Source organism: Callithrix jacchus, chromosome 14 (assembly GCF_049354715.1).
Source record: "Callithrix jacchus isolate 240 chromosome 14, calJac240_pri, whole genome shotgun sequence".
Taxonomy (NCBI): domain Eukaryota; kingdom Metazoa; phylum Chordata; class Mammalia; order Primates; family Cebidae; genus Callithrix; species Callithrix jacchus.
The window spans coordinates 15,175,720-15,193,018 of NC_133515.1; the positions used below are offsets into that span (position 1 = coordinate 15,175,720).

The following is a 17,299-nucleotide window of genomic DNA, read 5'->3' on the forward strand; positions in this document are numbered from 1 at the left end:
GTTATCAAAAGCTGAGTTTCACAATCCATATTAACTAAGACTCTCAAGCATTAGTTGTTTCCTTCTCCAAAAACACTTAGAGTGATTATTCTGGCTTCTAATTTTAAGGGGTTAATTCCAAGTTGTTTACTTTCTAATCACATGTTCAAGAACTATTAAAAAAAATGCACAGAGGAGCAAGGATAATTTATTTCAAGAGGTTGCCCTTTAAGTCAAGTATCTCTTGAATTTTTAAATAGCTTGATTGTTCGGTTTTAAAGGAAATCATAAACATTAAAGTAACACAGCTTGAACAGCCAAAGATATATTTGCCAAATGTATTATGAAATATAATTTAAGAGGTACATTTTCTGAAAATCAAACTTCTTTCCATTTTACTATACATAACTTACTTGAAATTATTTATAAAGCTCCTCTTGATACCGTTCTAATAAAAGAGTGGAAATTACACTTGAGGATCATCTAAATACTTTTTGAAAGTGAATTTAAATCTCTATTTCATAATCATACTACAGAGAAATTGATTTTTCTTTGAATGATAAATCTCTTTGTTTCTTGAAAGAAAAGATGTGGTACTAAAGATAGGTAGGAGAAGTGATGCATCTGCATGCTGTTTTAAAAGCAGCATGAAGATGCAGAAGTGTCATCCTGTCAAAATTCATCAGGAATAGCAACATTGGAAAGATCAGGTATGCAAAAATAGAAAAAATTTAGCAAATGCAATTACACTTGCACCTTCTAATGAATTTTTATTGTCTGCAGTATATGCAGTTCATTCACCTGCTAGAAAAGTTATTGACATTGCAATATGGTGCTGCTGAGGAAGAATTTGTGCAGAGGTTTCGAAGAAGTGTAATCATTCAATCAAAAAAACAGCTGATTGAACCTGTGCAGTATGACGAGCAAGGAATGGCCTTTAGCAAAAGCGAAGGTAATGACATTCTGCAGAGAGAAAATAAATTCAGTGAAGATTGAAAAACTACAATTATTTTTATTTGCTATTGCTCTCTGGTATCCATTAGATTTTTTATTTGTTTATTTATGTTTGCTACTGCTACATTGGATTTCCTGACTTTTAAGATTCTATTGAAGTTTTTCAAAACTGAACTTTATAATGTCCCAAGAAAAAAATGTGAATGCATACCTATACAGTGATATTAACACTTTTTATTTTCACACATTTTTATTTTCACATTTTAAGCTGCTAGAATCAGTAAAATATTTATAATGAAGTTTTCTTTTCAAAAAATGAAAATGCTCAGTGCATCTGTGTATCAAATGCCAAAACTATGTAATGTGAAGATTTCTTAACGTCCTTAACTCATGTTTTCCTTGTATAGGTACAGAGCCATTAGATGTCCAACTTTTAAGACTTGACCTATTAAAATATTTACAACTCTTAAAAGATTTCACATCATTGTCATTTTTAACTACTGTGGTATTTTCAAAGAAATGTGACCTTTTCTGAGTATTTTTTTGTTTCTCCTAGTTCTATTTTATCATACTATTTATATATTTCTAAAAATTATGTTGTTAGATATATTCTTATTGTTTATAAGAACGCTATGTAAATTGGTTGTGGATTCTCTTAAGTAAGGTAAATGAATATAAATTACTTTGTTGGTTGTTCAGACTAATTTAAAATCATTGTAATGTTTCTAAAGTGGAATTGAAGAACAAAATTACCCCACAGCAAGCTTTATTGCATCTGTTGTGTAGTGTAGCTTACCTGCTTTATTTTTGTTTGACATGAAATAATAGTTATAGAATGCACTTATATACAGTGTTATATATTTTGGGGAAACAAATTTTAATGTAGTTTTACCTGTCTCAAAGCAGGTCTTCAATATATTTACTAACAGGAATTTTATATTTTTTGAAGGTAAAAGAAAGACTGCAAAAGCAGAAGCAATTGTTTATGAACATGGAAGTGGAAGAATAAAAGTAAATGGAATTGATTACCTGCATTACTTCCCAATCATGCAGGACAGGTTTGCTTCCGGTTTTGATTTTTCGTTTTTAAAGAAAACATGCTTTGTAGTACATCATGATCATTTAAGAAGGCTTGTGATCTTCTAATTCTATTTATCTGAATGATTTTTTTTTACCAGCGTAAAATATCAGACTAGCTAATTGAAGCTATTTTTTAACGAAGTTTCCAGATTTTTAAAAAGCATCTCTAGAATTCCTCATTAATTGACTCTTCTTCCCCTTTTCATCAGAACCTACTGCAGTTTGAGTAGTCTTAGGTGTGTAGCTTTTTCTGCCGTGCAGACTGTGCCAAAATGTAGGAAAAGTAGGTTACTTTTAGTTTGGGGATGGGCATGCACAAAATAAAACCACCACCACAAAAAACAGACTTCGTACTTAAAACCGACCTAAGCACTGGGCAAGGAAAAGTGCAAGCAGTTTCTTGTGACTTGTGTTTGTTTTCCTGATCATAAATATTAGAAAAATTCTGCTTTATCATTTTGGATTTTTTCCTATTCAGAGGAATGTGATTATAATGTATTTTTTGAGCAAGCAAAGAAACCTGGCATTTACGGGTTAAAATAAGAACTCATCAGGCTTTGCTTAGTTCCTGGTGCTAAATATGGCAGTTTTATTTTTTAAACTTTGTATCCTATGGAGAAATACACATTAATCATAAATAGATACTACAGTTCTTCTAATCTAAATATACTCATCTTAGACGCTCTCTGACTTGCTATATAAGACTCTTCTTGATATAGTTATTATTTTCCTAGTAGTTACTGTCATTATCCACGAGTAACAGAAGTTTGGAATGATTAGTTCCTCCTTTCCTAATCCTTCTCCTGTTTCCTGAACGTGTTGTGGATTTAAGGTCAAAAGGGCAAAAGCTCTTTTGATACCAATGCTGATGTTGGCAAAAGAGGACCCTCCTAATACAGTGTAAGCTTCTGGACACAATAATTACTTTAGGAAATATATGTTTATTTTATTTGTGTGTGCCTGTGTCAACAAGCGGTGCATTCTTAACTCCATTTAAGATGAATTAATTCTGCTATTATCCTCACAGGGCAGGGGATGGAAGAAGCTTTTATTTCCCTTAGGAAAAGATAGAGAGAAACCATACCCCAGGGATTGATAACTTCAGCATTGGGAGCTATAGGAGGAATGGCATTAAACAATAACCTGCCTGTTGATTTGTATTCAGACATCACTCCTCATGATTTAACAGCAAGTCTCAATTATGGCTTGTCTCATAATGAAATTACATCCTTACATCTTATTCTTTGATTTGAATTTAGCAGCCCTTTACTAAGGATCATCTATGTGTCCGGTCTTGTTCCAGGCTTTGTGAAGATATCAGAGATATTTAAGATATGATTCCTATTGGCAAGAAACTTCCTACATAGTTGGGAAGCCTAAGGCTAGTCTTGGTGAGAATGGGCACCCAAACTCCCCCTTATTTTTATGTAGTTGTAAGGATTTAGGGTCGCCGTGTCAGGAACTTACAAACCAGCAGTGAGGTGACCATTGACCCCTAGGAAGACTAATGAACACAGAATCAGAGCTCTTGACTGGAGTTCTCTCATCACCTAACACACGGTTGGGTGGGTTAGCCAAAGGAGGCTTCTGGGCAGTCATTTGTCTGGGAGCTTAAACACTTACCTGGCTTAATTTTTTAAATTTTGTGGTTCTTTAACAAATGCTTATATAAATAAAGAGACTCCAATTAAAATCTAGAAAAATAGATGTCATAATGTAATTACTAGCTATATATATCTGAGTCATGGAGCCAGATGGTCAAGGTAAATGCAATAGTGGGATTAGATTTTCAGTCTCCAAATTTTCTTTTACTTACTAAATTTTTTTAAAGACACAAGGTCTGTTTTTGTCACCCAGGCTGGACTCAAACTCCTGGGCTCAAGCAATCCTTCCACCTGAGCCTCCTGAGTAGCTTGGACTACAAGTGCCCAGCTTACACTTTATTTAGTTATGATAGTATATTAATAGATACTACTTATAATACTATTTTTATAACTTATGGTACTTTTTATTTGGTTATTTGGAGGCATTTGTTCCAAAAGACAGTATAGATTTATGGGTTTTTTGTTGTTGAAGGAGTTATATCATCCCTACATCGTACTGTTACAAATTCCAATTTGCTATGGCTTTTGAAAGTCATCTTTGCCCATCTGCACGTGATTATTTGACTAGCGTGGTATGAAGAATAGCGTGTGAATGTCCTGTCCATACCTGTCTCTCACCTTAACTGTGTTATATAAACTTTATTTTTGGTCTGAAAGCTACAGTGTCAAAGAAAGCAAATGCAATGTAAGTGGGCTTTTCTGAATAACAGTTTAGCAAGATATTAAGACAAAATAGCAAAATCAAATGCTTGACAAAGGTGATGGTGAACATCATACATGGCATGAAAATGATACTCAACAAATACTTGTTCAATTGAACAAGAGAAAGTCCAGGGCCATGTTCTATGGTACCTGCCCTAGGACTTTGTAGGCCCTGACTGACCCTGAGAGAGCAGGCCTGAAGGGGGCTGTGTAGAATGTCACCTGGCCTCAGGAAGGTAGCAGGACCCTATGATTTAGAGTACTATAATAAGAATATTGGAAATATGTGTTGGGGTTGGGGAAGAGCAAAGTCAAATATAGTTTTAGAAATTTTAAAAGCTAACCACATCCGAATGAGCATTACATATTATACAGATACATTTATAGTATACTTTAGTGAATCCAAATGCCATTTGATAATTGTTTGGGAAAGCATATTGATTTTATTTCTGATCATTCAATCCAGAGATGTTAAATTCAGTTGAATAATGGAGTTCCCCAACTGTAAGACTATCACAAAGTTCTTGTGAGTAAAGGGGATCAGGAAACAGTAAGATAGAGTGTATTGCTATACCCAAGACAAAGAAATAAATCTTACAGTTCTCAGCAAATTATTCAAAATGTCAGAAACGTTAGTGTTTCTATATCTTGGTAAAATGGATTGATTGAGAAGTATGAAAAGTGTAACAGTGACGTGCAGAATCTTGTTTTTATAAATATTCAGAATTTCAATTGTTTACATAATTATTTATAGTAAACGTAACCACATTTACTTGTACTGTGCTTCAGAGAACAGCTGATGTTCCCTTTCCACTTCGTTGACCGGCTTGGGAAACACGATGTGACCTGCACAGTCTCAGGGGGCGGGAGGTCGGCACAGGCTGGAGCAGTACGACTGGCAATGGCAAAAGCCTTGTGCAGCTTTCTCACTGAGGACGAGGTCGAGTGGATGAGACAAGGTATGAGTCTAGATGGGATGGGCATGGTAGCCCAATAATGACTACACATGTTCATCTGGTTCTTGTGCTAGTGCCTGAAGTTAGTGAGAAAATACATAGTTACATATGTAATATTTCACTCTGCTATCTTCTTTCTTGCTACAGAGCCGTAACAGTATGTTTCAGGTTTGATTTCTACAAGGTGAGCTTGAATTAGAAAAAGGGAAGAGAACTCCCAGCACTGATTATTTGAGCCCTGCTAACATGTTCAGTTCCAAGGTCAGGGAAAAGTTAATTTTGCCCTTAATGCATCACCTTTTGCCCAGATTAACGAAGTGCTTAGCTTAGTTATATTTAAGAGACAGATTACTTGTTTTTGTTTTATCATAGAAATGTGTGGGGTTTTTGTTTCTATGGTCGATCTCTCGCTGTCACCCAGGCTAGAGTACAGTGGTATGGTCATGGATCACTGCAGCCTCAAACTTCCGGGCTTGAGCAGTCCTCCTGGCTTAGCTTCCCAGGTGGCTAGGACTATGACGTGCAGTACCACACCCGGATCAATTTTTATATATTTTGAGAGACTGCATTTTGCTGTGTTGCCTAGGCTGTTCTCAAACTCCTGGCCTCAAGCAATTCTGCCTTGGCCTCCCAAAGCACTGAGATTACGTAGCATGACCTACCACACCTGGCCTACCATAGCAATTTGTAGTAATTGTTTAGTTCGTGATAAAGTTCTTTGGATATTTTCTTTTTGTAAGTTATTGGAGGTTTCCATTTTTTCCCATTGCGGTGTCTGAATTTTCTTTTACCCTGTTTTGTGTAACCCTGTTACCTGAACATGAATACAAGAGTCCCTGTGTAGTCTGAAAAAGGATGTACAGTTGATTCTTTCATTAGGGTACTGCTTTAGTGGTTATAATAAATCAAGTTTGTGCTGAAGACTATCTTCACACCATTTATGAAAAGAGGAAAGCACCATATATGCTGTCAGCCAGCTGCGTGGGCCTGGGCAAGTCACTTAGCACTTAAGTCCATAAGCTCCTCCTCTGGGCAAGTAGGATGGTCTCTGTGCACCAGACCTTCTAGTACAAGCCACTGAGGTTCAATGGAAACATTACCATGGCTTAGGCCACTTAACTGCTTAAGCCTCTTAAAAATCCTTTTGCTTATAAGCAATTTGTCATTGTATGGGATTCATATCTAGTCATTGAAATAATTTCCTAGGACCTTAACAATTCGATCAGTTTGAGCTGCTGCACATATCTGAAAGGAATAAAGCATTATTACTTGTAATTTAAGCTAGAACTTAGGTCTTGTCTGTATTTTGTCAAATACTGCTGTTTTATTCCATACATGTCCTTTAAGTACAAAGAAGTTTAAAAGCTTACAGGTATATAATAATAAGCAATTAAAGTTTTCCTATATGTACATTAAATGGTCCTTAACAAAATACCGAAGGCTTGTATACAATAAGAGGAGTGCCATCGTTGGAAGAGTGAAAAAGACAAGGAAAAAGTATGGTCCATTTACATATTTATTAAAGCAGTGTAAGAGCTTTCCCATCAATGGTATTCTTGGAATCTGTGGTCTTTACTAACTTACTATAGCGCCAGCCACAGCTGGGGCTCTTCCTTGTGGGCCATAGCTAAGAGTAACCCCAGCAGTTGCCTAGAAACATAATCGCTCCTGATGATTGGGGGAATGAAAGTTTCCTGTTTAAACTGACTTTATTCGTCCAGAAGAAACTGCCTGTGCTGAGAATACAACTCTAAACTTACCTTTTAGATTCTAAAACAAAAAAGGAATATCGTTATGACATAAAATGATTAAAGTTTCCTTTTTTAAATGTTTGACAAGCCATATTTGTATGTATATGTATATTCATGTAAACTGTTAATAGATGGTATCTAAGTACCTTCTCATACTTCACCTTTACAGTAAGTTTTTCTTCTCTCCCTCTTGGCTCCATTAAAACTGTGGCCTCTGTAATAGTAAGTGTGCAGCTTAAGTTCCCTTACAGTGAATAGGGACTGCCCACAGTAGAGCGGCTTTATCTTAGGTTGAGCAAGCTTAAAAACCAAAAGGGAGTTATATTCTGATAAGATAAGGAAAGCAGGTTTAAATAAGATAATTGGTGTTTGTCTCAGAAGTTGGAAAAATATCCTCAAAGAATGAAAGCAAACTGCCGTCATGAGAGTGACACTGGGTTGGTAAATTATTATTGGTCTGGTTCCTTTCATCTAATTTGTTTCTCAGCCAACAGTACCTATAAATTCATGAAGTCACCTGCTTTTCTTCTTGGCAACGTGCATATTAATGGTTCCTAAACGCTTCTCTTTTTATGTCGCAGCTGGACTGCTTACTACTGATCCACGTGTGAGAGAACGGAAGAAACCAGGCCAAGAGGGAGCCCGCAGAAAGTTTACCTGGAAGAAGCGCTAAGGGTTTGTTCCCAGGAAAGAAGAAGAAGAGCTGTATATATATGCCGACACGTAGCAGACACGCAGTGAATGATGGCTGACCAGCATGAGGGCAGTACTGTCAGAAATTTCTTTGAGTTGTGAGACGGATTTATTTTTAAATGCTACTTTGTAAAGGTGACCTTTACAAAATAAAAGGAAAAAAAAATCTTAGTCTCATTCTGCCACTTTATTTATTGTTTAACTTTTTCAGAAGATTAGGAAGCATAGTTCATAGAATCTGGCATATTAGACCTGAAAGGAACATTCAGCAAAATATAGTCGAGTTACCTCATTTTGCAGATGAGAAGGCTAAGCCCCCAAAATTAAGCAACCAGCCAGAGCCAGACTGTTGGCACTTGTAATACTGGAGCTAGACTAGAACTCATTTCTCCAGATTCTGTTGTTTCTCCACTTAACAATTGTCACCACATAGTTTTCAGAATGAGAGGTGAGACTGCTTGCTCAGAAGAATGAAGTAACTTGCGTCCATCAGGAGCTCAGCAGAGCCAGGGAGCTGAGCTGTCAGGTGTAGGAGGCACTGGTGCAGACAACAGCCAAGTGAAAGGCACGGTCAGGCCTGTCTGTGCTCACTCACTGCAGGAATATGAGCAAGGCTGCAGCGGAGAAGGCACCTCTGCCCCCTAGTTTGTATCAGTTTTGTTTTGGGGGTATTTAAACTTTTTATTGTGTATTTTTAAGGTATGCAACAGGATGTTTTGATACACATATAGAGGGTGAAGTGATTATTGCAGTCAAGCGAATTTACGTAGCCCTCATAGTTTACTGTATGTGGGTGTGTGGAAAGAGCACCTAAGGTCTCTGCTCGTTTCCAGCATACAATACAGTATGATTCACTGTCACCTTCATGCTGTATGTTAGGTCTCTAGACTTACTTGTCCTGTGTAACTGCAACTTTGTACCTTTTGACCTGCATCTCACCTTCCTCCACCGCCTACCCCTGGTAACTACAGTTCTGCTCTGTGCTTTTATATATTTGACTTTTTAAGACCTCACAGCTAAGTGAGATCTTGCAGTACTTGTCTTTCTATTCCTGGATTATTTTATAGTGTCCTCTAGGTTCATCCATGTTGTGGCAAATGGCAGGATCTCTGTTTTCAAGGTTGACTAGTATTCCATTGTGTACATATATGCCACCGTTTAGTTGTGGATTCCATTTTGGATCGCACAGATGTGGAGAAAAGTGGCTTCAAGCTCCCCTTCTGCAGGAGGTCTCAGGTGTGGTGCCTGAGGGAGGACTTGGCTGAAGGGAATAAATGCCTCTGAATGAAGGCACCCAGGCAGGAGTTCACATAGCTCTGGAAGACCATGGGCTGCAGTGGGGTGGACCGACTCCTTGACTGCAGCCCCTAGAGCCTGTCATGCACTGGCTGTGCACAAGTCGGGTGTGGGAGGGCAGCTTGCCCCTGTGAGGCCCACCAGGCAGTCTTTATGATTGACCATGGTTTCGTGTGAAGATCACACATAGGTGTTTGGCCAGGAGCTGGACTCCTCAGTCACAGCTAAGCATTCAGTTGAGTTTTGCTCTAGGATTCCTAAAGGACCTTAAAATGAAGACGCGCTGGCATTTTAACTCTAATGCAGTTGTGCAGTGGGTTTTTGAAGGAGGAAAGGGGCAATTGGGGCACAGATACTTTAAAATCCATTTCAGGCCAGATGTAGTAGCTCATGCCTGTAATCCCAGCACTTTGGAAGGCTGAGGCAGATGGATCACGAGGCCGGGAGTTTGAGACCAGCCTGGCACACATGGGGGAAATCCCATCTCTACCAAAAAATAAAAAAATTAGCCGGACATGGTGTCATGCCTCAATAGTCCCAGCTACTCCGGAGGCTGAGGTGGGAAAATCACTGAAATCCTGGAGGCAGGGGCAGTAAGCTGAGATTGCGCCACTGCACTCCTGACTGGGTAACAGACTCAGACCCCGTCTCAGAAAAAAATCCATTTCAGGGCAGTTGTTTTAAATAATAAAAATATTATTTAAATTGAAGAATTAGACCCTCTGTGCTCAATTTTCCTTTCAAAGAGTTGCATGCCACTGATTTCTTCACAATTGTCTATTTTTAAATCTTGAATAAGTTCTGAGATGTGTATATACACATCAAATCCTTTATGTGGTAAAATAACATGATGATGAACAAGTGAGAGTGAGTACCAACCATGCTGTAGTACCCAGTGCCCTTTCCATCTCAGATGAAACTGTAGAAAATACTTTCTGGGGTTCTTTCTGTGTGGCAGTCATTCTCTAGTGAAATCGTCTGTGGCAGGTTTTGGTCGGTGGTGTTGATTTAGCCTGTATCTGTTGGAGCATACTTTTTACCACTTTGACAAGAGAGAAGTGACAAGTGGTTCCCCCACGTGGTGTGGGTGTGCTGAGATGGGATGGTGGGTGGTTCTGTTAGCACCGATCGCCTGCTTGCTGAGCTCTTGCCATACCTGGTATCCTCCAGGGCAATGCAGAGCCCCCTGGAATATATGCCATCTGGCTCTGCATCAGCTACTTTTGGTGTCATGGAGGAGAACAAACTTTTCAAGTCTAATGGAAGACCTGGAGTGCTGCTCCTGCAATGCCAGGAGGAGAGCTGAGGAAAGGGCCTTGAGGATGGTAGCACTCTGACGAGGAAGTGGTGGAGAAAAAAGAGGCCATGGGAAGAGAGGGTGGGAGTACGGATGGAGGAAACAGTAAGAAAGGAAGAAGGAAAGTTCAGGAAGTGTGCAGGGAGTGAAGCCAGGCGGGCCAGGGCGTTGCTGGGGAAGAAGGAGGTCCCTTTGGAAACCAGCTGGGAAAGAGGCTGAGGTGGGTTTGTGGAGAGCCTGAAACTCACGGCAATGTTCCTGCACTGCCGAAGGGGAATCACAGCCTTTTTTTCTCCTTTGAGAGAACAGTTGAGGGTTGAAATTAGAACTATGTTTTTAAGCCATATCTTAGCAACCTTTTAAATATATATAGATATATTAAGTAGAATCATAGTACATAATGTAACAACAAAATCGGAGTCGTAAGTCCCACCGGCTTCTAGGTCTCAGGAACCCTGGGCTCCAGGGAAAAGATTTTGAGAATCTCTCCATCAGGAAGGTAACTGAACAATTACAGGAGCAGGGAGTGACTAGAAGGAGGAGACCTGCCAGGTGGCTGTTGTAAACGGAGGGAATGGGACCCAGAACAGAGAACAGAAAGGAGGTATGTGTGAGAAATGTGGCCAAGCTCGCCTGGATTGCATATGATAGCTGACTGGCTGCAGGAGAGCTGGGGTGGGTATTAGGTATGAGATCCACAGGCTGCTGGGAATGCAAACAGCTAGGAAGAATTGAAAAGTTGGTAGGAGGAGGCAGAGACACCAGAGGGGTGGGCTTGGGTTTCCTTGAGTTTCAGGTGTTTGGAGCCACCTCAGATGAGATGCTTGAAACACAGTTGGCAAAGAGAGCTGTGACTCAGGCGACAGGTCAGCCTGCTGACAGATGTGGGAGGCTGCTGCATGGAAGGGGATTTGAAACATGGGCTGGGTCTGCACAGAAGATTGGACAGGGAGAAGGCCAAGGCTCTGTTGGAGAAACAGCCATCCAATTTAAAGTCAGAAGGAGGGAAGAGCCAGAAAAGCGCGCATGGGCAGTGACATGAAGACAGCAAGCCAGGTACAGTGGGCAGAGACATCAGGGACGACCCACAAGCGGCCTCCAGGAGAGGAGGACATTATAGGTGCCTTTCCCCATGGTGTCTGGAGGAAACACTGGCTTGTAACCTTGCAGGTCACTGTACCCCCCGAGTCTCAATTCCTTTTTTTCTGAGACGGAGTCTTGTACTGTCGCCCAGGCTGGAGTGCAATGGCGCCATCTCAGCTCACTGCAACCGCAACCTCCCTGTCCCAGGCTCATGTGATTCCCCTGCCTCAGCCTCTCAAGTAGCTAGCATTACAGATGCACACCACCATGCCTGGGTTTTTTTTTTTTTTGGTTTTTTTTTTTTTTTATTTTTGGTAGAGATGGGGTTTCACTATGTTGGTCAGGTTGGTCTTGAACTGCTGACCTGGTGATCCACCTGCCTCAGCCTCCCAAAGTGCTAGGATTACAGGCCTGAGCCACTGCACCCAGCCAAGAGTCCCAATTTCTTTTGAGTCAAATTGGGGTTATTTTCTGCCCTACCAGCCCCATCTGCCCTTGTATGATGGTTAAGTAAGATAAGTATAAAAGCACTGGCCGTCTGCTCCATTCTGGCTATAACAGGAGCTAGACTGGACAGTGTTGATGTGAGGCCACCAGGGAAGAGGATTAAAGTATGTCAGAGCTCTTGTTCCTTTGTTCAGGCTTGACACTGGCTCCTTTGTCACCAAGTCACCAAGTCGTTACCACAGGAGCACTTAACTTCTCAGACATCCCAGCTACCTTTGTGGGAAATACCTGTTGGGAAGTATTTTTGACACAACTGTGTGTATACATTGGGAAGGGCTCTCTAGGGGCTATTTTTTTAAATAGGCATTTGACAAGATTATTGCCTTAAGGTGACAGTGAGAGCTAATGCTGCTATAGATCCTATTCTGTTCCAGATAGTGTTCTAAATACAAGTAACACATTTGATCCTCTCAGCCAACCCTATGAGGTAGATACTGAGAAAATTAGCACTCAAAGAGGTTCAATAACTTGCCCAAAGTCCTAGAGCTAGTGAGTGCCCAAGCCACGTTGGAACCTAGCATCCCAGCTCCGGAGCCAGTGCTCTGAACCACTGTGTAAGAATACCAGGCCGGCTATCATAGCACGCAAGCCAGGCACACAGCCTGTGCTAAGACCGTCTGCGAAAGGAGAGAATACTGCATTGGTCCAGTCAGAAGACTTGATGGGAGAGGTGGATGTCAGCCAGATCCTAATGGATGGGTATAGATTAGTTAGCATTTATACTAACTAATGCTCTCCAACCAAGCTAGAACTCTCACCTCATTTGGGGTGGTGATCTCATAACCGCTCCATCAAGATGGGATCATTACGAGGACAGTCAGTGGGCCGTATGATTGGAGGAGAAGGTCCCAGGCAAAGTGATGGGAAGAGCTATAAAAGTCCAGGGATGAAGTTGAAGGTAACTGTGCAACCCGTTTGCCCAGGATGGCTCTACCATCCTGCTATCCCAGTGTCACTACTGACTACATAGTTCCCCCTTCTACTCCCAAGTGTCCTGGTTTGTTAAATCATTAGTTTGAGGAAGTCTGCAGAACATTGAAGTCATTTTCAGAGTTTTATACACATGTGCATTGTTTGTGGGTGTAGGTTCCTCACTCAAAACGTGCCCCAAGGGGGCCATCCCCATGGCGTAAGGAGTTTGTTTTTTGTTTTTTTAAGGAAAATGAGCCTGGCCTTTGTGTGCAGTACAGAATCCAGTGAAGGAAATAGAGCAGATGTTGGTAGGAGGCTCTGGAGATAAGGCCTGTACCAGATGGGAGAGGAAGGCATGCCCCCAAGACTGCAGAGGTATCGGTGGTGGTGTTTATCTGAAGCTGGGAGGTGGGTCACTTAATGTCCCCTTTATTATACCTTCCAAATATAACACACATGCCTATTATGCACTATTGTATCATAAAAGTAGATTAAAAAACACTGGGGAAAATATGTACGTGGTTCAGAGCACGGGCTCTGGAGTTCCTGTGTGACTTTGGATGAGTCGATCTTAAACCTCTACTGCTTATTTGTGAAGAAGAGAGAACCCAGCAGCACCTGTCCAAGGATTTCGAGGATTCAAAACAATCTACCTGAGCCACTTAGTCTATAGGAAGAGCTCTATAAATGTTGGTTATGATTCTCTTCCCCTCTCAAAAAATCCCTTCTTCACCTCTGTCATGCAGTTAAACAAGGGTGCACAGAGACCCAAGAGTGTGGAAGAGGAAGGCACAGAGTGATGGAATAAATAAGTGGTTTCCTTGAAAATGGATGACAGTCATTCGGTACATTTTCCCTCCTTTTTAACACAAAGTTCATTGACCTGACTACTCAGAAGAAAGGAAAACATGATATGAATGTTGGAATGAGTTGATACTGTAGACCAGGTGTTTTCATGCCAGTTAAAATACTCTGGCTCGTCTCCATTCAGGAAACCCACAGACACTGAGTGTGTTCAGCCTCTCATAGAACCATATTAGTAGCTCTTGCTAAGAGCTTATAAATATTTATAAGAAAGGATCGGTACTTGTTATTTATAAATATTGAAGTTTAATAGAAAGGCTGTAATGCATTCTCCAAAATAAAGAGGCAAAGAATAATAATAATCTCACAAAAAATTATTGCCACCTTTGCTCAATAACTTTGTGGGTACAGAAGCAACCTAAGCCTTTCTTCTTATTCTAAGTCTTTGGTTAAAACACTTTAAATGCAATAAACCCATTACTAAAAATTGAAAGTGATCTTTGAACACTAAGCTATAAAAACTACTGAACCTCAACACAAAATAAAAATGAATACAAAAGCAAAATCTTACAAAGAATTTTTCTGTGATTTCACAGAAAACACAGATTAATACTGAGGTGCAGAATAATAAAATATGTTTTAAAAAGAATTCAAGTCATGTCACTGTATTACTTTTCCTTCAACACAGGCCATTAACCTTTAAACAAAATAATCAATAAAATTAATGTCATAACCAAGAAAAAGGAATAGAATTAAGAATTCTATTAGAAGAGAAAGATCATGATTTTTATGGAGTGAAGCCCTTTCCTTTATTTAAAACCATGTTTTTCTGATGTTTTGACAAAATGTTGGGGCCTTGCTGACCCTGGAGGGACTGCCCCTCCCAGGGCTAGCCAATGTCTAAAACTAAATTTCCTAGAGATAGCGAAGGACTAGCCTGCAAGTGCATCTTTCCTATGCAAACCAGCCGATCCCGAGCCATACCCAGTCAGCCACCTCCTTTATGGCTGTCACACCCTAGGCAGACATTCCCCAGCCCTGACCAACCCTGCCCAGGGCACCAGAGAATTAGGGACAATTCCCACATACCAGAGCCTGCTGAAATTAATGCAAGCAGCCAATCCTAAACCCACTGAAATTACTCAAAGTAGCCAATCCTAAACCCACCGAATTTATGCAAAGTAGCCAATCCTAAACCCACTGAAATGATGTAATAGTTAATCCTAGACCTGCCAAAATGATGCATAGTAGCCAATCCTAAAGGCACAGAAATGATGCAAAGTAGCCAATTCTAAACCCACTCAGCTGTTTACCCTGCCTCTTCCAGGAGTAGCCAAAGTCAAGGCTCTTGCCTATTCCTCCCCTGGCTCGCTCTGCCTCCCCACGTGGCCCTGCACTGCGTGGCTGCCCCCTCCTGGGGTCTATGAATAATAAACTGTCTTTTCAATGGCAGTCGTCTCCTATCTGTTGGCCTCCCCATACAAATAATAATAAAACCCATCTTTTTAAACAAGGCCTCTGTGACGGGCACTGTTAATACAGGAGTAAAACAGGCCAGAGTGTAACTTTCCTGTGTTTCTGCCTTTTTGTATTTGACTTTCATTCACTCATCAAATATTTATCTACTAAAGTGATAAGCATCAGCCAGCCAAAGTTCCTTCTAGGAAATGTTTTGAAAAGGAAGCGGAAAGACCCCTTTATTAGAGTGCTGAGTTCATATCACTTTTCATTAAATCACTGCTATAGAAACTTTAGCAAAAGTTACATCCACCTTTGGATCTTCTATGAAAACTGTTCAGGAGAGCTTCAAATTTATTCCTTTTTCATTTTCCCAGGATTTGATGGGACTTCCTAAAAGAGATTGAAACCTCTCCAGGGGAGGCAGCCTCTCAGCAAGAGGTCTTTCCCTCTATGTCAGGAATGAAAGATTCATCCCGAACTCTCCGTAATTGTATCTGACCTCACGGAAAACCTTCTCCACCAAGGATGCCATCATTACTTTTGCCAAGTAAACTGTTCCCTCACACTGTCCCCCTCTATTAAGTTGAATCTCTCTTTTGTAATTTCAGAATATTGCTTCTTTGAAGCGAGGGGAGGAAATGGTGGAGGGAAGATGTTTTTTCATAGTGCTGTTTAATAGATAAAATAAAGGACGCTGAGGACTGCATTTCAGTCAGGGGTTGTATTCAGTGATATTAGGACACTCTTGGTTGCAGGCTGCAAAAGTCCAACTTGTTCTATCTTTAAATTGAAAGGGCGAAGCTCTTTCAGGTTACTGGAAAGCTCTTGGGGTGTCTCCGGTGTTCTTGGGAGAAGAGTTGAACGGCCAACCTAAAGGCAGGGCAGCAGCATTCTGGTCTCACGGCTGAAATGCCCCCAAAGTGCCTGTCGCCACCCTGTCTGCATTCTTCCCTTCTAGGCAGAACTGCTTTTCAGTGTTCTTCCAAAAGATGCCAGGAAATCACTCACTGGCCTATCCTGAGCTGTCTCTAGGGAGCTGGGATCATGTTGGAACAATGACGGCACCAGTTGAAGTTTATGGTTGGAGCAGAAGGGATAATTCCTAGCAGGTATCAGGTCCTGTTCCCAGGAGGTAGTGAGTCGCGAGAAAAGAGCCATCTTAAAGTAGAAGTTCTTATTTCTATTTGTAGAATGCAGTCTGAAGCCAGAGAGCAGTCTCTCTGCCACAGTTATTGGGAGCTTCTCACAAAATATCTTTCTGCCCCATCTTTCATTCAGGCTCGTTTCCTCCTCCCAACAGCACCCTCCCCTCCGCCATCCCAGATAGCTGAGCCCACACTGGCCCCAGCACCTCCCTGCTCCTCTGCCCACAAGGAAGGCCAGGCCCCTTCCCACCCCCACCACGCTTCCCCTCACACCACACAGCACCTGCCTGGGGCACCTCTGAGAGTGTTTCTGGGGGCCAGTCATGCATGTGTTCTCCTCCCCTGAGACCGGAAGCTTGGCACGCAGGGATCCTGTTCCACCCAACTTGGGTCCCCAGGACCTGGCGCACAGAAAGCACGGAAATCAGTTTCTGCCTAGTAGTTGGAGGACCTCATGACCGACGCTTCCTAACAGTGTTCAGGCAATTTGGAAGGTGGCCATCTGCCCACCCATCTGCCTTGTGCAGTCTGGATTCTTCTGTCAGTCGATCCATATTTACTAAAAATGTCTTTGGGTCCAGCAGTCAGGGTTACAACGTACCGTCAAGTCAGGGTTTTTGTCCTCAGAGCTTCGAGTCTAATTACAGAAAAACAACAAACAGAGAAAACAATTAGAAGGCAATTAAGTCCTGGCTGTGAGGTGCTGCCTGTGAGCATCAAGGTAATGGCTCAGTGCTGAGGGCTTGTCCCCACATGGTGGGGGGACACCACCTCACCTGTTGGGTCAGGCTGGGAACAGGTAACAAAAGCCTCATGGGGTCTCAGGCTCTCGCCTCAGAACCCTGAGCTGGGAGGGGCCTGGCATGGTGCCCAGCACATCTTAGGCGCTCAGGTGCCATGACTCCCTTTGTGTCCTCCATGAGCCTCCATTTTCCTGCCTGAAAAATGTTGACAAAACCCTACCCTCCAGGGCTCTGGGCCACTCAAGGACTTACATGCAACACCAGCAGTTTCTGACACAGGATAGGCCCTGGGTAAACAGGTGTTATCACATCGACAGCAGAAGCAAGGCCAT

General features: G+C 41.4%; 1 protein-coding gene across 2 annotated transcripts in view; it reads left to right on the forward strand.

The window, feature by feature from the left end:
* The window catches only part of MRPS9 (mitochondrial ribosomal protein S9), a 64,792-nt gene extending 56,884 nt beyond the window's left edge, over window positions 1-7,908 (forward strand). For both annotated transcript variants that reach the window (XM_002757463.7, XM_054244661.2), the window contains 4 exons: window positions 763-931; window positions 1,883-1,991; window positions 5,109-5,278; window positions 7,608-7,908. In XM_002757463.7, the coding sequence (XP_002757509.3) occupies window positions 763-931; window positions 1,883-1,991; window positions 5,109-5,278; window positions 7,608-7,699 (540 nt within the window). In that variant the 3' untranslated portion in view covers window positions 7,700-7,908. The remainder of the gene's footprint in view (window positions 1-762; window positions 932-1,882; window positions 1,992-5,108; window positions 5,279-7,607) is intronic.
* Window positions 7,909-17,299: the final 9,391 nt, after the last annotated feature.